The sequence below is a fragment of the Lutjanus erythropterus genome, chromosome 2 (assembly GCF_056507025.1).
Source record: "Lutjanus erythropterus isolate fLutEry1 chromosome 2, fLutEry1.hap2, whole genome shotgun sequence".
NCBI classification, from domain to species: Eukaryota; Metazoa; Chordata; class Actinopteri; order Lutjaniformes; family Lutjanidae; genus Lutjanus; species Lutjanus erythropterus.
The window spans coordinates 21,651,505-21,675,139 of record NC_139318.1 but is presented as its reverse complement, the minus strand read 5'-3'; the positions used below and the strand labels follow the sequence as shown (position 1 = coordinate 21,675,139).

At 38.9% G+C, this 23,635-nt stretch overlaps 1 protein-coding gene across 3 annotated transcripts in view; it reads left to right on the top strand.

Moving 5' to 3' along the window:
• LOC146331529 (retinoic acid receptor gamma-A-like) overlaps positions 1-22,169 on the top strand; it is a 50,299-nt gene extending 28,130 nt beyond the window's left edge. For 2 of the 3 annotated variants that reach the window (XM_084732511.1, XM_084732519.1), the window contains exons 3-9: positions 16,536-16,684; positions 18,028-18,169; positions 18,285-18,448; positions 18,596-18,772; positions 19,010-19,214; positions 19,659-19,817; positions 20,661-22,169. In XM_084732511.1, the coding sequence (XP_084588637.1) occupies positions 16,536-16,684; positions 18,028-18,169; positions 18,285-18,448; positions 18,596-18,772; positions 19,010-19,214; positions 19,659-19,817; positions 20,661-20,980 (1,316 nt within the window). In that variant the 3' untranslated portion in view covers positions 20,981-22,169. Of the gene's footprint in view, positions 1-480; positions 1,005-16,535; positions 16,685-18,027; positions 18,170-18,284; positions 18,449-18,595; positions 18,773-19,009; positions 19,215-19,658; positions 19,818-20,660 lie in introns of those variants that run through there. The other variant, XM_084732527.1, reaches the window with a different exon arrangement.
• Positions 22,170-23,635: the final 1,466 nt, after the last annotated feature.

Below are 23,635 nucleotides of genomic sequence, written 5' to 3'. Positions count from 1 at the left end.
CCTCAAAATCCCTCTGCGTCTGCACTACACAGACAAGACAGAAGAGCATCCACTTGCAGTGAAAGCTGGGAAAATTAGCTAATGATACTGTCACTAAATTACCTCTCTCTCAGCACCTTTTGTTCCTGTTCTGAACAGCCTCTGTGAGGTGAGGTGGGAGTTTTTTGCTTAAGGTGGCAGAGCTGCTCAGGAAGCAATGCTCCCTGCTGTGCAGAAACAAAAAAGGAATTAATGCAGAAAAAGACAGAAAGAATAAAAGAAGAAGGAGTGGTGGGAGGAGGTAGAGGGGAGGCAAGGAGAGTTTGTTTTCATTTGCCGAATATGAAATATGAAGAAGCAAAGTTGGAAAACTTGAAGGAGAAAAGAGGGAGGGGGAAAAAGTTTGGTGCACAGCCAATCAGAGAGCAGGTACACACCCCCTTGGGCACTAGTTTCCCTCCCTCTTCTTCCTCCTCAGCCCCACCTCCTGTTTCTGTGTGCTGAGAGAGCATGCAGATAGTTGGCTGTGTGTCTGTGGTGGAGTGTGGGAGGCCCAGAGAGCCGGCAAGAGGGGAGCAGAGAGCAGCTACAGCAGTGAAGGCAAAGCAGACAGGAGAGGAGAAAGTGATCTAAGAACAGAGAGGGTTGTAGAGCAGAAATAAGGTGAGAAAGAAGAGATTTTGTCCGTCCGGAGGAGTTACTTTGGAAGAGACAGGCATTCAGGGTGCAGTGGCAACAACAGAGGTCAGACAGACAGACAGAAAGACAGAGAACACCTGGACCAGGCAGGGCATTGAGTTTCAGTCAGTTTTTACAGTCAGTTTCTCTCAGAACAAAAGCAGAGAGGCTGCAGTCGTGTTTGCTGTGATCTGAGAGGAGCATGTTTGACTGTATGGAGGCTCTGGGGCTGGCCCCGCGGCCCCTCTTTGATGTGTCCGGACAAGGCTCCTGCATGCTGGCCAAGGCCACCCCTTACTTCTCTGGCTTGGACCCCTTCGCCTGGGCTGGGACGAGCAGCATTCAGTGTGAGTACTCACTCCATTCTGACCATTAGGGCTGTGTACTGGCAAGAATCTGACGATACACATACGTATCATGATACAGGGGCTCCTACTCAATATAATGAATATAATGAATATATATGTAAGCAAGCTGATGAATTGCATCAACTTTGAGTTCAAAAGGTTAACTTTTTAGGCAATCAGAAAAGTGAAGATAGGTAATGAAACTGTTGTCTAGCAGTCAGGGGTTTAAAATCATAATCTGCAACATTTTCCTAAAAAGCTGTATGTAAACACAATCACTTATGACCCACTAGAAGTGTGGGGTGGGGTCTGTATCTGCAGAGACCCTGCCCACTATCTGTATTTCTGTATTTTCTCATTATTTTTCTGTGCTCAAGACATTTTAGAAACCAAAGATGTAGGTATTTTAAGTCCTGAGACTGGGACTCTGCAATCATTTATCTATTTTGTACGTTTATGAACAGCTTGGACAAATCCTGCTGATTCTACCTCTTAAAAAAACACAAAATGAACTACTGCCATGAATCTTTGCATGTATAAGGACATCAGCATACAGCGTTTTTGAGAATCAGTACTTACTTACAAAACGTAATATGGTGATACTCAAGCATATTAATATTTTCTTATACTCCTACTGTCCATCAGACTGGGAAAGAGCAGCTCTATGTGTGTGTGTGTGTTACAGTGTGTGTGTTTGTGTTCTTATCAGAGAGTCCTGGTTTTGTTATCATAGAGCTCTCTCCACAGGAAGAGTCAGATTCCTTTCGATTCTATGTACCCATTCTCACCCCGCTTCTTGTTTGTTTATGTGCTTAGTGTGCTTTGTGAGGCTGAGTGAGTGAGCTGGGGGGAGAGCATATTTATACATCATCGTGTTTGTTTTCTTTATGAATGACTTCACATGACTGACAGCTCTTTTAAACAATTCGGGGGGACCTGACCCGGCGATGTGTCCAGAAAACAACAACTGCCAACGTCCAAACAGAAACAGCACTGACAGATTGAAGGCAAATGGGCCTTGAAATCACTCATTCAGTCTTTTTTTTTTTTTTTTTTTTTTTTTGGCCAGTTGACTCACACGACAGAGCCACAGTTACTTAGAGACAGATAGTTTAGTTAGATAAATAAATGACACACTCTTCTACCCTACATAGTTTTGAAGTTGATGCAGTTGGAGGAAGTTACTCAAATTAATTTTCAGAATCAACTTTATCGGTACACGTCACACATCTGGAGCAGACCTAGAGGGCTGGTATGATGTGGCAGCTGCCATCCCTAAAATATGTCTTTCGTACACTTTCATACCATGAGATTCAAAAAAATATACATGAAAAGTTGTGTTTGGAGATTTACAAGAGTGAAAGTCCAATGTCCGAGTGCAAATGAGTCTACTTATCTGTCTATATAAGCTATATATTAGGGCTTTTGAATTCGATGCATTATGTAGATTAATTTGAAAAAAAAAAAAAAACATGTTAAAAAGCATAAATCAACTCATCATATAATCATCTGTTCTGGACACATTTTAGGCTTAGAAGTGAGGGTCTTATATTTAATGAAAAAAGTTGAATTTGGACAAACTGTTGATTTCTAACGCACCTTTAGATGTGTCTATTCAATGTGTCATTTATGTGCCACAGTAATGTAAAATATCTTAAAAAGATTTTCCATGCAAATATTTGACTCTGGTTTTTCTCTGATCTCAATGCACTTACACAGTAATAGATATACAGCTAAGAACAAGGATAACAAAGCTGAACAAATAAGGTAAGGTAAAAATGTTTAAGAATACAGAAAACATAAATAAAACTCAGTTTAGAAATCAAGCGTTTCTGAGGTAAATAGTTAACAACAGATGTACACTGTAGAAAATCATAGAGGAATCTAGTGAAATCTACTAATCTTTTCTCATTTACTTAACGTAAATAAACAACATTTATTTATTCAAGTTAACTAAAGTTAAAATTCTAGTATTTAAGTCTTTAAGTCTTTTGACTTGAAATGACAGGTTGAATGAATGTCCTCTACAGAGTTCAATCAAGTCATTAGACAAAGTTTAATACTTGAAACATGAGAAACAATCAGCATCCATTGTTTGAGGGTTAAAACTCTTCGTGTGAAATGAAGAACTGATTTCTGAAACACAGAAAATGTTGAAGTTAATCCATTTTGTTTTTGATGTTTGTCAGTGGGACTGAAGAGTACTTGGTTCATATCATAAGCCTATTGAACATATTTTCTCAAACACAACTGAATGAATATAATTAATATAATTAATTTGACTAGAAAAGTTTGAATCATTACAAAATTAGCTTTTTTAAAAAAATTCAGTCAACTTAAGAAAAACATTTAAGACAACCCAACCTCTAACATTTAAAACAAATAGCAAAACAAATCAATAAATATTGAGTGAATATACACGCATAGAGTGGTAATGTAGCAATATCCTTCAGAGGAAAAGACTACTGTGAGAATGAGAAGTCAAATGTTTAAAGAAGTATGAATCACTTTAGATATAAGTACTCCCTGTTTCCTAAGTCCTCGTACTAGACAGTATTTTGACACCTCTTCAAAAGACCTGAGCAGATGAGGCACAGATTGCATCAGGTATTAAGACACAGTGTTACAAAAGAAATGTAGCCACCACACAGGAACAGTCACACAGACAAACACCGCAGAGATGAATGAGGAGAATACATCCATGTGGCATAATAATAAGCAAACCTTTTGTCATTGTCATAGAGTCCACTTTCAGACTCTTTGATTACACTTGGCTTTGTGGCTCGGAAAATCAAACATTGACTCCATCTATCTATAGAAACAGACTGAGCAGGTACTGACCAAGCACACAATTGGTATTTTCAGAATACTTCCTCTCTCCACTGTCCTCTCCAAACGGTTTGGGATGTCCCCACTGGGCACCTTGAGTCTATTTATCTTCAGTAATTATTTAGATACCGGGGCATCAGGCCCTGTCGAGTCCTCGCAGTGCTTGCTAATGATGATGGATGAGCAGTCAGGATGACAAACACCACAGCAGGGCCTGTTTCAACTCGCTAAGGAGCTTCGCCAGATGCCAGCCTGACAGATGAATGTCCACGAATGTTCTCGTAATCAGCTTTTCTTTGTATAAAAATCAGTGGCTTAGTGTATTTTTTAATGACTGTGCAGGTTCAGTATCAGTCAAGACGTTACATGTTAAGATTTCTTTCTGCAAGGACAGAAGACACCAAAACAATGTTCACTGACCTACCGCAGGGGTTAGAGGGATTCAGTCCATGTCTGTCTGTAGTAACCTGTTAAAATTTATAGGCAGTAACATGTAAACTTTAAAAATACCTTTATTTCTTTATCCAAAACATCAGCATAGTTTTTACCTCAACCAGTTTCTCTCAAACACGAGGCTTTGCTGGTGGACTGCAACTCTATTGCAAGCTACAGATGAAATGATTAAATGATTTGTCAAATAGCAGAAAAAGAAACTGCAACTATTTTTGACTGTTGGTCAAATAAAATATATGCACTGGAGCTGCAACGATTAGTCAATTAATCAACTAGTTGTCAACTATTAAATGAACACGAACTGTTTTGATAAATGATTAAGTTAAAGTTATTTTATGTTTGAGAAAATTCAAAATACTCATGCTTGTGTTTGAATTGTAAATGTTTACTGTTTTCTTCACTCCTCTATGACAGTAAACTGACTCTTTAGGTTGGGGAGAAAACAAGATCTTTGAGGATGTTACATTGGGCTTTGGGAAACACTGAACATTTTTCTGATATTTTATGACCCAAAAACTCATCAATTAATAGAGAAAATGATTGGCATGAATCGATTATGAAAATAATCCTTAATTGCAGCCTATTATACAGTGTAACTGTGTGTTTTTCTTGCAGCCTTTATGTCCAAGACATATTTCCCAGATAGCAGATAAAGTAATCATGTATCCCTTAAATCTTGAAATTTAGACTTTTAAAGAAGTCACTGTATTTGACATTTTACAGACCAAATTATTAGTCCATTAATTAATCAATCACATAATTGGCAGCTTAATTGATAATCAAAATAATCTTTGTGGCCCTGCATATGATGTTGACTTAGCTGCATAAATTTCATGTTCTGATTAAGTGTTATTAACCAAAGGTGAGTATAGTCAATACACTTCATTCTACAATTGCTGGTAGTCTATTATTAAGTTATTTGTTTCTCATTATTTATAAAATATTAACCTTAAGATCTCACAGTATATACTCACTTTGCTTATGTTCCATTATATCCAAAATATCAACAAAAAAAAAGTCAATTTTGTCTAATCTTGTGAATTGTTGCATAGATTATGATCAGCTGGAAAGTGAATCAAAGTTTTCTTTCAGAGAACATAAACCGTTGGACACTGCGGCTCTAAATTCCTCAGAGCATTTTGGTCTCCGTCTTTTTGACACAAGCTTTCTCTCCTCTGTATGTGTGTCTGTGTGTTAAGCGGGGGTCATCTTTTCCTGTGTTTTTTTATATGTGAGGCAGTTCAGCACCTCTCTGCCTTCCTTTGTTTCAACGTCAGGAGGCATTAAAGGGAGCAGGGACATGCCAAACTCGGTGCGCTTGTCTCTGTCACTGCCTCCTGTGCAGCGGGGGAAGAAAAGAGTCCCTCCTCTGTGTGACATTTGTTTTTCTCTTCTTTTGAAGATCCCCTCTTTCTACACTTGATCTCTCCCTCCAGTAGTGTGTATCTGTGTGTGTGTGTGTGTGTGTGTGTGTGTGTGTGTGTGTGTGTGTGTGTGTGTGTGTTCCTTCCAGCAATAATGTGTGTGTGTATTCTTTGGCTCAGCTTACACGCCTTGTGTTGTGTAACCGAGAACTTTTAATGATTCAATTACAATTACAAAGGGTCAATTAAGAGATTAGGCGGAGTGTAGGGGCACAGGCAGTTAAAAGAGATGAGGGCTGAAAGCAGAGTGGAGAGATGAAGTTGGATTTGGGATTAAACCCCCCTCTGAACTCTTTGTATCTCGGTGTTTCAGGCCTGGAGGGGAAATGCTCTCCTCTTCATGCAGTGATAATCTCCTTCTTCTCTGGCACCCTCTTCTCTTTAAATGGGCTCTTCAAAGCTGGTTTAACAATGCTTCTCGACCACCAGACCATCACAAAGGAGAAGAATGGCTGACTGTAATGTTGTTACTGTCAGTGTCTGATAAAAACAGAAGATATTAAGATTTTTAGGAGGTGTCAGCATGTTGTATTTCTTGGACTTTGCTAATCTTTAATAAAATTAGGTAATCTGTGTCACTGGGTCATGAAAAAACTGCTCTGTACTCTTGTGCTGGTGATGCCTGTGGGCTGTCTTTCCTCTCCAGTGTCTCTCTCTCTCAGCACTGGAGAGGAAGAAATTACACTGTGAAGTCTAAACAACTTCTGTGAACCTGGAAATTCAAGTTCAGTTAGTGTGTGATGTGGTCAGGGAGAGCGGAGACTCTTGGAGCTGTAATGAAACAGGATTGCATGTAGACCTACGCCCCTAAAAGTTTAATAACAATCAGATTAAGCAATTGCAACAGTCATAATAAATGCAATATGAGGATATAGGATAGGGTTTCATTTGCAAAAAAACATATCTTCATTTTTATTTATTTGGCAACTCCACTGCACCAGTCAAACTGGTGTCGGTTTATTCATTTTTAGATTGGTGTTTATGTGTTTTTTCAAATGCTATGATACAGTACATTTAAAAAACATTAGCAATGGATCTCAAACTGGTAACTTTTAATTTTTCCCAGTAAATGTTTAGACATTAAGTTGCATTGCATTACATTGCATTAACAGAGTTTAATTCAATTGTGGTAAATTTAGAAAATCAGTGCAGAAACACTATCAACACTCTGTGTATAACCCTAAGCAAGTTAACCTTTATTGAAATAATAACTAGATTGGTTTGTTAAGAATTGTTCAAAATGCAAATGTGTTTTCACACTAGTTTGATTTATTTTAGTGTTTTAAAGTCTGACCAGAGAAGACACAGAGTGGACAAAGCAGTGGAGTGGTTAGGTGGTCAGAAAAAAAAGGTGGTTTCATGTTACAACCGACTCTGCAAGTATGAGTATTTGCACTGAAACGCTGGGTGAAATCATCAACACACACACACACACACACAAATCTTTCTTTTATTCTTTCATGTGGTTTCAAGAAGATCTTTCCTACAGACAGCCTCACATCCCTCTCTCTGTTCATAAACAAGATTATCAGACACGTCATGTCAGATTATTTGGTCACTGTGAATCATGCAAACACTGTAATCAAATTATTACTCTAATTTGGTTATTTGGTTAATCAGGTTACTGTTTGCGTGTTATAACATTTACCTTTGACTCTGAACGCCTACAGACTCATCTGTTGGGAATTCACTCATGACAAAATTCACAGCAGGTGATGGATAATAGATGAACAGATCAGACAGTGTTTAGATTAGCATATTTTTGCAGTTACATTACTCTTATAAAAGCTTCAGGATCAAAGTTGATCCCAGGCTGCTGATCAGTGACTGTTGCTGAGTCAAGCTGCTTGAAATCAACATCTTCACTCGTGTTGCAGCTTGTCTCTGTTTGTGGTGTAGTAGCTTCCAGCCAAGTCTCCACCACATCGAATGAACTTTGGCTGAGTTTGGCCTGAATTAATAAGATCATCTTATATATCTACTAAACCAGTGGTTTTCAAATAGAGGTCCAGGGACCCCCAGGAGTCTGTGGCACTCTGCTAGGGGGTCTGTGAAAAGTTTTCAGAGTAATTTAAATGATCACGATCTACATATTTAAACTTTTATATCTAAAAATAGCTCATACATTATATTCTAATCTAACAATCTTTAACTCAATCTTTATATATAAATATATATATGAAACTTTCTCCCACCAATCAAGCATCCCTCATTATGCCATATTTTCTATCATGTAAATTGCTGTAATTAAGGATTATTTTATCCTATCTTAAATATCCTGCAGTGTACCAAATGTTTACAAACTACTTAAAGTTAAACCAGCAGACACAAAAGTACCATTAAGCTATTACATGAAGATTAAACTTTTCATCTCACTGACATACAGGATTAAAAGCTGCATTGTTTTCATACAAATTTGCTTTTATACTGTTTTAAATCTTTCCACGCTGCCTGATTGCTTATACTGAACTTAGAAGCAGAATATGTGTTGTTGTTGTTGTTGGCTCTCAGTGCAGTATTCATGTTGCCCAGTATGGAGGTGGGAGCTGTAGACTCTGTGGACTGGTGGTGTTATAAAAAAGAAAGGGTGTATTGTATGTATGATGATGAATGGGAGGAACAAACCCAGACTTAACAACCTGTCCCGTAAATGCACCCCCGACCTCGCACTCTGCAGACAAAGCTCATCTCCTTGACCATGAAAAAAAATAAAAATTAAATGAATGCTGTTTTGTCTTAAATCTCTCCTTGAATGACACATTGTCAGGCTCAACTGAGTGTGAACTGTGACTTCCTGAAGATCTGTTTTACGCTCTTTGGGCCCAAATTTCTGCAGCTCATCTGAAATTGCAGGACGAGGTTCACAACTGTCTAAGAGTTCACAGGTCCAGGATTTCTGTTTCTGTAAGTGAGCTTTTGCAAATGTGTGTGTGCCTTTGTGCACTGCTGCTTGTGTGTTTGTTTGTGTGTGTGTGTGTGTGTGTGTGTGTGTGTGTGAGTGCCTGCTTTTTAAGTGTTTGCTGCTGCTGTTTTTATGGAGCCATCTCCTGGACAGTAGCCTGGTTTTCACAGCCTTTCCTTTACAAGGCGCTGCCAATGACAGGAAGGACTCCTCCTCCTGCCAGGGCAGGAAGGCAGGAGAGGACAGAGGGGGGAAGAGGGTTATTAGTGAGGGTTGAGCTGGGGGGGTCAGGGGAAGACAGGAGGGGAGGGGGACGCTGGTGGTATTGAACTTAGAACAGCTGATGAAAGGGATTGTCACTCACATCTCCCCCATCTCCTCCCTGCTGTTGTGGTAATTACTCGCTCAGCATATTTGAGGTTGTCTCTCTCCCCTACTGTTCCTCTGCTCATGAATGACAACACGCTACAGTCATTTTAAGCAGGACACAAGCATTTCATCATGAAACATACAAACCGTGTCACATAATCAGAATTTAAATAGCAGAATCTAACTTTACCCTTTATAATCAACTCGTGTTGTAGCTATTTAATAATGACTGACATTTATTCCAGTGTTTTCCTCCTCTGTCCTCCTCACATTGTTTCAGTGCGTGTTGTCGCACTCAAAGTCACGCAGACTGAAAACCCTCACATACAGTCCAACTGACCTGTGGCCTCATGCAGCAGCAGCCCACACACACATATTCACATGTGCACGCACATTCCTCAGTACGCTGCTGAACATTTTGTGAGGCGAGAAATTGTGTAAAAGCTGAATTTGTGATCCAAATTACTCTTTTTGGGACTCGGGGAGAAAGAAATATGAGTCCTTTGAATTTTATTGTGTTTTTACAATGATCTGTCACAAATTTCTAGTCACATGAAAAAATAGTATAGCCACATTTTAGCCATTGTTAAACATTTTGTAGTAATACCACAGTCCTTGGCATTATCTTCCAGTCTTCTGCAGCATGAGGCTCTTTGGAGCCCTCGGGCCAAAGTCTAGTTCAATGAGATGTGCGATGTTGGCAGGTCGAGCCAGGCTGCAGGGCCTATAGGCCATATGTCACAATGTGTCGACCACACAGCCACTCCAAGAGGACTGAAAAAACACCTTCAATATCAGTGTAAAACAAACCACATGCTCACTCTGTTAGTGTGTTTGTAGACTGTATTCAGCCCATAGAAGTGCAGCCCGATGACACATGGTGTCAATTACTGCATTTTCATTCTCATGCATTTGTTAATACAGATCGACAGACTGGCTCTGTCTTGCTGAAACATCAGCGTCCTCATCCCTGACAGATCTCTGGTGTAGATTATCAGTGCAATAGAGGACAAGCTGATCTGGCTTTCTAAAGCCTGAACAGCTTCACTTTAAAAACATGCATGTAAATTATTTTTACATGTCTGCTCTCAGAAAGAAAGAGAGACAAATAATCAGTGGTAGAGAGAGTACTGAAATTCTGTAGTCAAGTACAAGTACTGTTAACTTACTGAAATATTACTCAACTACAAGTAAAACTAATGAGGTGTAAAAAATACTCAGGGGGATTAGTTACTGTTTAACCACTGAATGCATTATAAGTAGCAGGCATTCAGTTAAAAAGGGTTTCTGTTTCTCCAGTTCTTCTGTTTAAATTACTCTCAACTCAGTGGTCACAGTCACCTTTCCAAACCTGCCTGTGTGCCTGCTGCAGCGTTTTTTATTTCACCCATGAATCATGGTTTTCACGCTTATGAAACAGAAAAATAGAACAGAATAGAACAGAACAGAATAAATCTTTATTGTCCACTTAGGTGGAAACCTGTCTTCGGCTCACCAAACAGAGGACTCAACAGTTAGTAAAAAAAACAAGCACACAGACAAGATTAAATACATTATAAACATCAACCATTACACACTAAGAGCAGTTCATGTCATGTCACTTTGCAGAGTTAAGAATATGCAGGTGAAAGGTTTGGATATTAATTCAAATTGACTGAATTTTCATCTTTTGGGTGAAGTTTAATTGCCACTGTCACTCTAAAGTTGCCATTTGATTGATGTCTGATGTTACAAGTATTATATCATTTCCTGTTAGTATCAAAATGTTATAACTAAAACAGCACAGTAGCCTACAGTATATTGCAAACAGTTAGTATGTGGAGTGGATCTGGGACACATGAGTTATTATTTACATAATTTAGGTATGAAGAGGCTGTGGGGTACGCACATCCAAAAACTTTGCACAGCCGCCCATTCAAAAAAAGCTGAGATTGAAGATCTTTGTTAGATTGAAACGTTGCTCACATGTAATGTAAGTTTAGTCATCTGCTCAGGACTCAAAGTGTCATTCTTGTGCTTCAAGACTCTTGAGCATCGGAGCTGATAAGGAAGGTGTCTGCTTTCAGAGGGGCTTCTGTTGTCTAAACAGGCATCTGTTGACCCGACAACAAACAGTAAACAGGAGAGGAGGAAGGTGGGAAAGACACAGAAACACAAGTAGGAATTCTATTGTACAGTCTCTGTGGGTGATAGAAGCTAGAAGGGGACTTTCTGATAATGACAGATAATAATAAAGACAATGACAAACATCCCAGATTTTCTTAGTCCACTAAAAGTTTGGGTTTCATGTGAAGCTGTATCCAGCTCTCTGATTCACACGAGTCGTCTTGTCTCCTGTGCGTCCAACAGGGGTGTGTCGATTGATGTTGTGACACGCTGAGGGGTGAGCTGTAGGTTAAGAGGAGAGAGGTATTTTCTCCCAGCCGAGGCTCTGAGGCTGAGCTCAGTTCAGGGTGATGACAGCTGCTGACAGGTTTTGGCTCCTCTCCTTCTTTCTCCACGCCAGGTAAAGTCCCCTCCTCCCCCCTCTCCCTGCCTTCAGCCCAGTGTCTCTCACCCTGTCTCCCTCCGTCATGTTTGTGGGAGTCACACGTCCCTCCTCACCCGCTCTCACCACCTTCAGACAGTGTCAGTCACTGCCTCTCTGCTGGCGCCAGATGCAGCTTCTCTGTTTCAATGGGAGCTATTTTTCCACTTGTTCTGTCTGGGCCACTTTTACATTGTCAGTGTTACTATATAAACAGAAAACAGTGATCAGGTTACAGTTACAACCATTCATGCAGCTCCGCCCCCTCACCTCCACCGCCTACACCTGGGCTCCACATTATAGTATTTACCTCCTGCTTAACAAGCAGTTCTTTGTTTACTCCTAAACTCAAGTGAAACACAATACTTTCTCCTGCATACTCTGAATGATTTTAACACACTTATTGTCAGAGAACACTGCATGTTGTTAACAGTGTTTTTTTCTGGGAAAAAAACTTTACGAAATCTGGTTCTCTGTCTGACATCAGTTCCATTATGGCCATTAGGTGGGTAGCTCTTTATTTACCCCTTGGAAATGTCTATCTCACAGCAGCAGAGATATGAAGGAAAAGGAAAAAGAAAGGGTAGTAAATAATAATATACTAATACCAATGGAGAACAGGATACATCAATAAGCACAGTAAAGTGTAAAAAGTGTAAAAGGTAAAAAGTGTACAACAGTGCAATATACAGTATGCATCAATAAAATTGAAGGTGTGAAATGTGCAAAACAAAGCCAGCATGGATAATTATGAAATGTATATAAAGCCTGTGCAAACAGGCAGAATCTGTATAGGTATGAAAGTTATTAAATGTTTTAAAAGAAGTACACACTGACAGAGTTCACTTTAATAGTTAGGGCTGCAACTAACAAATAATTTCCATTTCAATTAATCTGTCAGTTGCTTTGTCAATTAATGAACTGTCACACTTTCCTTCAGCCCGAGGTCCCGTCTTCAATCTACTGTCATTAAAGACAAGCAGCAAATCTGCACGACTGAGATACTGAAAGCAAAAGGCTCAGATAAAACAAATGCTAGAAAAGAATTTTTAATCATAATGCATCACTTCTGATTAGAGCTGCAAAAATTACTTGATTAATCAGTTGCTGATTGAAAGAAAATTAGTTGCCAGCTATTTTGATAATCAATTAATCGTTGCAGTCATGTTTCAAGCAAAAAAGTCACAAAAAAAGTTGGATCCTGGAAATATTTGGCTCATTGTCTAGAAAGAATGACTTAAATGAGTCACTGTTTAAATGAGTCAAACATCAGTACTGTTAAATGCACTACCATGGAAAAATACATTTTAAAGCAAAATAAAAGGAGCAAGCAGCACAAAATTATTCAGTTTTAACAACAGCCGCACACAGGCTGCCAGGTGTTTGCTATAAACTGAGCGTAACATGAAAATGAAAAATGAAATAGAAAAAAAACTATTTAATGTCATGTTGCAGCAACAGATTGAGGTTTCAAATCGCAATGTGTTGAGTATTTTTCTGTTAAAATGACATTAATATTGTTAAAGCTCACTCTGGGACGTTAAAACAACAGAAATGTTCAAATTTATGCACGTGTCATCAAATAAATTAATGGCCAGTGGTGTGCAGCGTTCCCAGTTGGTGCGTCTTGTATTTCCATTTCAGATTATTCTCACTAAGAGAAACAGCCTCCCTAGTGATTAATATATACACTAATATTACAGAATGACACGCTTACACATCACTGTGTCACAACCAGTTGAACCAGTTTAAGTCAATGTAAAATATATGGTAATCCTGTTAAAAACAAGGCCTCATATCTTAATTTCTTATATCATGTTTTTATCAGATAATAATGATGTATTGTTTGATGAACAGTTGCAGAACAAGTGCTACAGAGAAACACATTAGGATGATTAACTGAACGTCTTGTCATATTTGAACACGTTTTTGAACTTTAAAGCGAGCTGCTGCTGGTCATGTAGTTAGTAATGGCCTTCTTCAGTCAAGGTCAAAGTTAAATGGTCACGATTTTATTTAACCTCTCGGTCACTGGGAAGTTTCTGTCCTCGGACTCACCTCCGTCTCTGCCTTTCTTTCTCTTTTCATTTTTCCCTCTGTGTTTTTATTAGATTATTCCTTTGTGCCTTTGCTTCTCTGTTTTTTGAAACCTTACCACTCTTGTTAATGACAAGCTGTGGGTTCAGGTTGGGGTTGCTGCGGTTGGGGTGGGGGCCACATTTGGTTCAGTCCTGTGTTATCCATTGAAGGTGGCAGGAGGGGCTGTGACTTTGGGTTTTTGACCCCGGATTCTTTATTTTTACTAGGAAGGGATCCAAGGATGGAGCAGTTGATGTGAATAGCTGCCCAAGGTGACTGGATCCCAATAAAGAGGCCGTCAGCCTGGCCGGGGGCCTCCTTCCCATCCCAGACACAACCTTTATAGGGCCGCTTATGAGCCTGGGCAACTATTAAACCCTGTCCAGCCTGCACTGAGGAATTTAGGGCCAGGAAACAAGGGAGTGGGGGTGGGAATGGGCCGAGAGAGGTGAAGTTGGGGTGACTGAAGGTGAAAGTTGAAAGGCATGTTCGAAGGAATCTGGTTGTTCTTCAGTCATCACCTTCAAACGTTGTACCAGGCGTGTGGCTCTTTCATTCTTTTTATGCTTTAAGTAGGGATATAACAATATAATGAATATCGCAATAGTACAAAAAAAAGGTCTTGATAACATACTGCACTTTGACAACTCTACACTGTAAGAAGTATATTTCAGTAGCACCTTCAGTAATGTAATGTTTTGAATGAGCCCCATTCATCTTTTTGCTTTAGACATGGTAGTCTATTTTTAGACTATTATAACAACTTGAATTTACATCATGTATCCTTAACCTGCTCTTCCTATTTCAGGAAAAGCATATCAGTTAGGTTTCTCTTCACATCCACGTCTTTTTCAGATTTTGCCCCCGCAGCCACCGTTTTCTCTTGGTGACTTGGAAAGAAGGTTAAGTCTAATTATGATAAAGTTACACTTTGTGATCAAATAATGAATGATGTTAGATATAAAATGGTCTACCTGATTTGTTAAATTGTGTTTGAGTTTTTGTTAACTCACTGTATGACACCAGCTATCATTAAGTCATGCTAACATTAGCAGTTGCATTCATAATATTTAACAAACCGAAATAAGAAAGGCTACCATAAAAAAATACTTGAAACCACACTGTCATGTTGTAAAGGAGCATTATTTTACTTTTCGGTAAAGTAAATAATTGATTGAAATTGAAAACTGGAGTTCACTAACCTTAACTGTAGCTTACATTAATTCATTAGTACATCTGGCTTAAAGCAATTGTGTTCATACAACTTGTTAACCTGATCTGAAAAAAAAATAATTTGCGTGTTATCAATTGAAGTATTTTTTAAAATTGGTCTAATGTACCATTGAGACAGTCTGTCCAGGATTTTGTGGCCTTTTTTGGGGATTGTTGTGGCCTGAAATGCCTGATTTCAAGACAGCTTTTTAAAAATTTGTTATGCATGTTGCAATACTTTTAGTTTTTTTTCGGAATGAAACTGCAGGAGGAAGTGAAAAAATAAAGTTCAAAGACAACTTGTTCTGGTTCTGAAATAAAACCTCACACTTTTTCTTAGTGTTATAAGTAACCCTACCAACAAAGCTCAGGAATACAAAAAGAAAACAAAAACAAAACAAGCAAGCACAAAATTAGAAAATATTAAAGTGCACAGAGTATTGATAAATGCTAATAATAATGACAAACCGTGTTTTTTTCAGTACCCATGAAAAAATAAAAATAATAATAATAAAAAACAGCAGACAGTAAAACAGGGTTTGATTAATTTAGATGTACGTGTGACATTTGTGCACAGGACTGCTATGAACTGCTGGAACTCAAAAGAAAGCCGCCATGATTGGTCAGATTTGTGGGAAAGTTGCTGTGATTTGACAAACTGTAAGGTTGATCAGAATTCCTCTGAATTGGTTGAACTTGCATTAACTGTTGCAACATTGCAGCTTACTAGAAAGACTGATAAAATGAGTGCTGCATTGTTTTTGTTTTTCCGTTCCTCATACATAAATGAAGATAATTCATTTTGCACATGCTTAGGTCATAGCTGGCTACTTTTATTTTATTTATTAAAGGAATAAAGCAAGAGGCACATCAAGTTAAAAGGGAAAAAATAGTTTTTTATGAACAAAAAATGCAGTACACATCAGATTTATTATCTAACGACTAATTGTTTTTTAAGATCAAGATAAATAAATATAGTGTGATGACCTTTTATCATGGTATTGTCACATGAGATTTTAGTATCAAGATTCTCTAGTTAGCTGGATTTTAATCTCCACTGCGTCTGTTTCACATTGTTTGTTTTGAGCGTTTTCATTAGCAGCAGTTGACTTTGCCTGTGACCAGCCAGCAAATGGTGTTATACAATGTGCCATTTTCTTTAGCGAGACAGTGAGAAGGAACAGAGGGAGACAGCCGAGTCTCATAAACATCCCGCCTCTGTTTGTTCACATGGAGCTGGAGGTATATAGGCAGGTCTGGTTGGACAGCCTTTCAAATAAAAATGTGAGCTTGCACACATGTGCGTCCGTGCACACACAAACACACACCGAGCAGATGCAAAAAATTCAGATGTCAGTCAAAAAGTCAACAGAGGTATGCTGCTCCCCCCCAGTCACCAGTAAATGGAGAAGCCAATCAAATCTCAGCTGCCAATCAGCATTTTATCAGCAGGGCCATCTGGCCATCAGCTAATTGTGTCTCTTTTAAGTCCCTGTCAATCAGCAGTGTCCCCCCTCCCTTTTCTCTTAAAAATGTCTGCCTTTGAGCTTGCCTTCTGGCTCCAAGGGGTGGCCTGCATGGGGTTGGGGGTTGTTTGTTGACCACTCTCTCCTAATCAGTTGTTGTATTAGCTTTCATCATAGTTTCAAAGACTTTAAGAACTTATGTAAACAAGATTTTCTGATATAATAAGAGACCTTAAATTAAGTTTCTTTTGTTTCTCTGTCTCTCTGCAGCGGTGGAGACCCAGAGCACCAGCTCAGAGGAGATGGTGCCCAGCTCTCCTTCCCCTCCTCCTCCACCCCGTGTCTACAAGCCGTGCTTTGTGTGCCAGGACAAGTCATCTGGTTATCACTACGGCGTGAGCTCCTGTGAGGGCTGCAAGGTAAATGAAGCCAGAGACTCATGAAGACTTTACAGGATATGTATGAAGTGAACAGCTGAGTGAGAAACTGATGCTCAACCAGAGCCTGACAGATGTCGGCAGAGCTGTAATGTTCACTTTTGTTAAGCTGCCCTCTAGTGTATCCTTACTAATACTGCACATTAGTAATCTAACAGATGTGCTGTATGTGAGCAGCAAATGGTTACTGAATAAAACTAGTGTTGAAGTGGAAATTTGGAGCTTGAAATTAAATTAAAAAAAACATATGGAACATTTAGAGAACATCCAATAGAGGTTTTCCTTGCTTGTAGTTTCACAATTAAGAAGCATTAACATCCCCAAGACTATTCTTGTCCTGCTTTAATGTACAAATCTGCCCTCTGGGGCATCAATAAAGGATTATCTTATGAAATTTAAACACAGTCATGCTAGTGGTTTGGTGATGCTGCACTTAGGCACAGCAGTGCTTTGAGCTACATAACAGCATGTTCACACTCACAATGGTAATGACAATGCTAACATGTTGATAACCATGTTACAATCTTTTAGCATACTAAGTAGTTCAAAACACTCAGTATAGCTTTACATGATGAGATTATTATTAGTTTATATATATGTATATATGTATATATATACATACACATATATATTAGTTTATATTTAGTTAACTGAAATAAAAAAAACTGACTAACTAACATACTTACAAACTGATACTGATACTAGTTCTTTGTCAGTTTGGTCAAATTGTCAATACTGGCATGAGGAGGCACTGATGGATAAAATTTACTGAGATTATGATATCCACGTGACTGTGGGTCATTTGCCTTCACAAAGTGTTATATTGCTATCATAATACATATTCTGAACTTCTTCAATCTTGCCTCTGTCAAATGCCTCCGATATTAAAAAAGTAAATACTGTAACCAACATACACTAATCTAAAAGTGATCTTTTTTTAAACAATAAAAACTAAACTTAAATTAGTAAAGTGACTTTGGAAACTAACTGAAACTGAACTGAATTAAAAAAAAAAAAAAATAGGAAAATGAAAATAAAAGCTCATGAAAAATATACATATATATAAACTATAATAACTATAGATGGCGGTAGATGAAAAAGTAAAAGGGCCACTAAAGTGAATCCTCAGAGTGTCTGTGACAATGTCATGACAATCCATCCATTAACTGTTGAGACATTCCACTAAAAAAAAAAAAATGTGAACCTCAAGGCACCAGAGGAAAAGTTGGGGATCATTAATTTAGGATACATAGTCTAGGAACCGTGATGAACTCGATTTCATGAAGTGCGTATTTTTCTGTCATGTTTTCTTTTGCTGCTTTTAGGGTTTCTTTCGGCGCAGTATCCAAAAGAACATGGTGTACACCTGCCACCGAGACAAGAACTGTCAGATCAACAAAGTGACCCGCAACCGCTGCCAGTACTGTCGGCTGCAGAAGTGCTTTGAGGTTGGCATGTCCAAAGAAGGTGAGGAGAACATATGGACCTTGATAACTTCTTTATAAAATAATACTTACAACAAAAACCTAATGGCGAGTTTTGCTTTGTAAGTGTGTCACCGTGTGCCTGTGCTTCCCTGTAGCGGTTCGTAACGACAGGAACAAGAAGAAGAAGGATGTGAAAGAGGAGGTGGTGCTGCCAGAGAACTATGAACTGAGTGGAGAACTGGAGGAGCTGGTAAACAAAGTCAGCAAAGCTCACCAAGAGACATTTCCATCTCTGTGTCAACTAGGAAAATACACCACAGTGAGTATATTTTAATGCATAATCACATCCACCCCCAAACATGCACACTCCACTCGAGCATTAGCTCACTGCTTTGCCAGAAGTACAAACACAGTATGGACTCTGCACAGCCACATAGACAAAAGTGTCCCTCTTTCTCTCTCCCAGAATTCAAGTGCTGACCACAGAGTACAGCTGGACTTGGGCCTGTGGGATAAGTTCAGTGAGCTGTCCACTAAGTGCATTATAAAGATTGTGGAGTTTGCCAAGCGGCTACCAGGTTTCACTACGCTCACCATCGCTGACCAGATCACCCTCCTCAAATCTGCATGTCTGGACATCCTGGTACCAACCACATGCTCCTATTATTTTTTCAACCGACCCTCTGCCACACCTTCCACCAACCTAATGCTTCCTCATTTGTCACGCTGCTTAACTTGTCAATATAAACAGCTCCTGAAAAATTCAAATGTGATTCTGAACAGCTGCAATCTGCATGCAAATACATATATATACTCCATCTTATTTAAAGCCCGCTTTTTTCTTTTCGTCTCTGTCTTGTAATGTTCTTCCCCTGCTTAGATGCTGAGGATATGCACTCGCTACACCCCAGAGCAGGACACGATGACCTTCTCAGATGGCCTGACTCTTAACAGGACCCAGATGCATAATGCTGGCTTCGGTCCGCTCACAGACCTGGTGTTTGCCTTCGCCGGTCAGCTGCTGCCTTTGGAGATGGACGACACAGAAACGGGCCTACTCAGTGCAATCTGCCTCATCTGTGGAGGTAAGGCTGGGCTGCTTAGATTACAGCCTTTAAAAACATCACTTTGTTTCTCTCACTACCATCTTGCAGGGGTGAAGGAAAATTTAGTTTTTACATGTATCTTGATTCTTTTTTGAAAGATTATGAGTCAATGCAGAAAAGCCAAAAATCAGACATTTTAAACCCAGATCTCAACATGTTGATGGCTTCTAGCATTTTGTTCTTGCTGGCGTTTCTTGCTGGCTTTAAAGTGTATGGAAACATTTTGGTCTCTACAAAGTTGAAGGGAAAAGGGATCACAGGAGCCACATTGTATGCAACTGTTTAGGTATCAAGATGCATCGATAATTGTTTTCTAATTGCATCATAGCCAAGAGGTACCAAGAGATTCCCGCCCCTATCAACTTCTAAACTACTAAAATTTACTTACCTCTTAACATTTGTGTCTTCCTGTCCTTGTTTCAGACCGTATGGACCTGGAGGAGCCACAGAAGGTGGACAAGCTGCAGGAGCCGCTGTTAGAGGCTCTGAAGATCTACACACGTCGCAGACGCCCAAACAAGCCTCACATGTTTCCCCGCATGCTGATGAAAGTCACAGACCTTCGAGGAATCAGCACCAAAGGTCAGCTGAGGTTTTAAATCACTACCACAGATTAGAGGGCTGGGTATCAAACCTTAATAATTTTTTGGTAGCTACTAAAAGAATCTCTCAACAGGTATACAGTACTGAAAGCTGGTGTTGAATGTCAAGATTTGTATTGTTGTTTAGATTTTCCTTAATCCAATTTTTAAAAGATGAGGCAAAGTATATAAAGAAAAGTATTAGGGGCAGGCATAAGGGGAGAAATGAGAGGAGGAAGCAGTTAAGAATAGATACTGAGAATAAAGTTAAAATACCATTTTTGGAATAAAGTCAAAATGGTATTTCAACTTTATTTCCAACTTTTTTATTTCATTCTCAAACTTTCAAGTTCATTTGTGACATTTTGACCTTATTCTTGAAATGTATTTTTTTCCCATATGTCTGGACCTAATACTCTTTTGTAGGTTCCAGCTGCTTGTGTCAAAACAACTTAAACATTGTTTTAGTATTAATACTCAAACTCAAACACTGTGTTGGCACTTGTTTCAAAACCGTTCAAACAATGCTTAGCCTTACTGAGGGGATGACGAGTTGAAAATAATGAAGAGCAATTGAAGAGTTACATTTCAAAGAAAAACATACAGTATTTTTTAAAAAGGTTAGAAATTAATGCTAGTTAATATCTTTGTATCCTGAGAACAATGCATATAAAATAAATCTGTCAGACACCATACCATCATCTGCATACACAGAGAACGTGGCACTGTAGAGGCATTTTTTTCCTGTCAGTAAGCAATTAATGTAAAAAGTGAAACATGGACATTGTGCTCTCCTTTTCAAACACTAACCATTAAATAAAAATGTGTGTGTTTTTACTCGTAGGTGCAGAAAGGGCCATCACACTAAAGACGGAGATCCCAGGCCCCATGCCTCCACTGATCAGGGAGATGCTGGAGAACCCCGAGGCCTTCGAGGACAGCAGTGACTCAGGCGACAGCGCTGCGGCCGCTCCCCCTGCTATTCAGGCCATCAAACAAGAAGAGAAGGCCACATACGAGTCAACCGTTGAGGAGGAAGAGGAGGAGGAAGAGGACGACTACTGGGATGAGGAGAAAGAGCGAGCGGCAGACAGCGATGGCGAGCCATGTGGGGAGGAAGCAGCGGGCGTACAAAAGAAAGGTGTGACTGGGAAAACGCAGTGAGAGAGACACAATGATGATGCTGCTCCCTCCTTCAGATCGCTGAGCCCTCGCACAGCAATATCTCCCCTAAAAACCTCAGAATTAGGCTCTTATACAACAACGGTGTTGCATACAGCACATATAAATGTATACTGTAAACGTCGACTGAAAGGAAAGTAAATTCAGTATAGGAAGCAATGAGTGGGAGAAGCAAAAGCACTAAATGTCAGTGGGTTGAGGAGAGCACCATGAAAAATCACTGTGCCAAAATGAAACTGAAAGATACTTCAAGTGTTTCGTCCACCCAAAGAGGAACGAGACGTGGTGGACAGAAGAAAATGCACTCCTCATAAGGGCTATGCTTTGTATAAAATTGATGGTAAAAAATACATTACAACAACAGAACTCTATGTGGTGTCCATTTGCCGCAAATCTTCTTCTCAGAATTCCTTTTATTACTATTCAGAGATATGCTACTTATTTTTTTATCGTATGTTTTTTTTTTTTCTAAGCATGTACACATTTCTGTTCTTTCTTTCTCTGTTTGTGGGACTCTTTTGCTTTTTTTGTATATTTTTCACTCAGTCCTGCTCACGTTTGACTGGACATATTTGTTTTTTTTTTTAAGGTCATCTTTAATTTTATGCATTTCAGCTTTATCGGACACAGTGAAAAGCAATAGCAAAGATAGTAAATAGAGCAATAGCAAAGAGAGAGCAGGACTCCAAACTCACAGTGTAACAAGCACATGTTATGAAAATCTCTGATGGGTAAAATAACCGAAAGAGAACTTCAGCTGTAATTTCAGCTCTGGTGCTTGTGATTCAAACGAGACTCTTAACAAAGAATGCAAAACAAATGCAGCAACATATCTCCACCTTTAGACAAAAATACACACTTACAATCATTTAAAAAAAAAACTTAGACTAAAGAATCTGCAGGGTAGATTTAATGTCATCACACAATCTCAGGTTGATTCTATCAGGGCCACGTCTCACCTGTCAATTCAGTATTTAAAAAAAAAATAATGTGAATGCTCCAACATAATGTCCCAGTCCTCAACACAAATTCTTCTTATACCAAGGAGTATGGATTATTAAAAATTTAGAGCATGCTGCACATACTGCTCTCGGTACAGCAACCAGGTACTGGTAAGCCATAATACTTTAATTTTGTAAGCGTGAATAAAGAATCATCCAAACAGACATAACCCTTTAAAGCAGTTTACTTCACAGGAAACCTCAGGTGTGTATATGTGTTTGCATGAGTGTGTAACTGAGAGAATTTACCATAAATACACAAAATGATGTTGTAGAGATGTGACATTACCTGCCATAACAGACATAATTCACAGTAAAGCATTTACGCAAAAGTCCAGTCCAAACATCTAGATGGTTTTGTTGTGAGCTGCTGAGTTTTGGAGATATTGGCCATCAAGAAGTCCGCCGGCTCTCAAATATGTAATGGCTTGTGGTGCTCAAAGTGACGCTCATGTGGGGACTACTTTCTTTCTAACAAAAAAACCCCTGCTTTGAGCACCAGAAGCCATCTGCTTCCATTATATTCGAGAGAAGGCGGACAATCCCTGTGGCCGATATCTCCAAAACAACTTGGCAGCTCACACCAAAACAATCTTGATGGATAAATAGCACTGCAGGTCAGAGGACAAATATGTATTTTTGATTTTGGGGTGAACTGTTCCTTTAAAAATGCACATAAAATAGGTGTTTAAAAAAATGTTTTCACTGACTCAAAAACTTCAGGGGGGACTGTAGGAGATAGATGCCGATGCAAGCTGACTAAGAATCACATGATCAGTAACTGAGGTTGCAACCGTCCAGCGTGATTGACAACAAAAAAAAGCTTTACATTGGGTTACCTGTCTGCTGAAGCACAGGATGATACTTTCAAAACATGTGTTCAAGTGTGCTGTATCTGATGAGTGATGCAAAATATGGATTTTGTAAAATAAATACTTAATAATTTGTTTTTCATTGAGACTATACAACTTTTTTATGCAAGATGTATAAAATTGTCATTATTTGTGTGATGAGAGACGATGTGAGTCTGGCTGAAGTTTTAACAGTTGCAACGGGAATGATTTCCCATCAGCATGTTGTCCATCTTGACATGAAACATATTTTTGATGTAGTTTGTTGATACGAGGGATACAAGTTTTAAAGATAAAGCCAGTGTAAAGGACTGTGTGTTTCTGGTTCATATCATATATGGAGACATTCACTCCATTAATGACGCGGAGAAAGAAAAGAAAACTGATCCTACATGACCTCTGAGGCGACACATACCAGCATATAAAAAATAAGGTCTTTAACAGCAGATAGAAAGTCACCAAGGATGCAGAAGTTAATTCACGTACTAAATAATCCACATTGGTGCCATAATTATGTTTTTTAAGACTATTAAGAATTGTGATTTGTTTATTTTATGGGATGGAAATGTCACAACCATATGACTGAGGTGAAAGACAAGAGTTTTATCCTCACTGTTTCTCTTAGTCTGACATACACACACATGCACACACATATATACACACAGACAATATTTTGCACATTGTCAGCCAATTCTGCTATGTTGTTTATTAGTATTTAAAGATGTTTCTACATCACATAACCATGATATTTCATTATAAATTGTTTTCCTGATTCTTTTATCTTT